Genomic DNA, 736 nt, shown 5'->3' on the forward strand with positions numbered 1-736 from the left:
GCAATAGAAACTCCCTCTGGTACACCACGCGTCCCTCCTCTGCTGGATGCTGTGGTTACTGGCACCGGGGAGGAGACAGACGGCCTTGCCAGCAGCAGCGACAGCGCAGCTGCGGGCGAGGCAGTCGGTGATGCTACAAACCCCAGCAGCAGCAGCAGCAGCAGCAGCAGCAGCAGCAGCAGCGGTGGTGGTGTTGAATCAGAGCCAAGGTCACAGTTAACATTTGTCTCGACGTGGCGTTTCGGGCGTTGCGGGTTTTTGATACGGGGGTTGGCGGAGAGGGAGAAAACAGCAGCAGCTGCTGCTGCTGCAGCAGCAGCAGGAGCAGGAGCAGCAGCAGGAGCAGCAGCAGCAGGAGAGACAGGCCCGCCTGTGCTGCAGGCGGAGCTGACAGACCTGCAGATGCAGCTAACAGCAGACCTAGCTACTGGGCGGTGTGGGGCCGTTGCTGAGCTGCATCAGGTTCTCGTGTCTGACCCCTCCACCGACTCCCCACTCTTCTTGTCTTTACAAAACACCATCACCCCAGCAGACAGTGTACGCTGCTGTGTCTATCCTGCTGCTGCTGCTGCTGCTGCTGGTGCTGGTGCTGTTGCTGTTGTTCTTTTTCTTGTTGCTGCTGGAGCTGCTGCGGCTGGCGCTGCTGCTGCACTTGCATGCAGTGTAAGCTTTGCTTTGTCTGCTGTGCCTCGGGCGAGGAGAGAGAGGAGATATTGGTGGTTGTTTTTGTTTGTTT

General features: G+C 58.8%; 1 protein-coding gene across 1 annotated transcript in view; it reads left to right on the forward strand.

Moving 5' to 3' along the window:
• Positions 1-130: 130 nt before the first annotated feature.
• EMH_0038560 (uncharacterized protein) overlaps positions 131-736 on the forward strand; it is a gene marked incomplete at both ends in the record, with an annotated part of 11,195 nt that continues 10,589 nt past the window's right edge. The window contains 2 exon segments of the mRNA XM_013495310.1: positions 131-209; positions 323-537. Of these exon segments, the coding sequence (XP_013350764.1) occupies positions 131-209; positions 323-537 (294 nt within the window).

Source organism: Eimeria mitis, genomic scaffold (genome assembly GCF_000499745.2).
Source record: "Eimeria mitis Houghton genomic scaffold, Emh_scaff1511, whole genome shotgun sequence".
NCBI lineage: Eukaryota > Apicomplexa > Conoidasida > Eucoccidiorida > Eimeriidae > Eimeria > Eimeria mitis.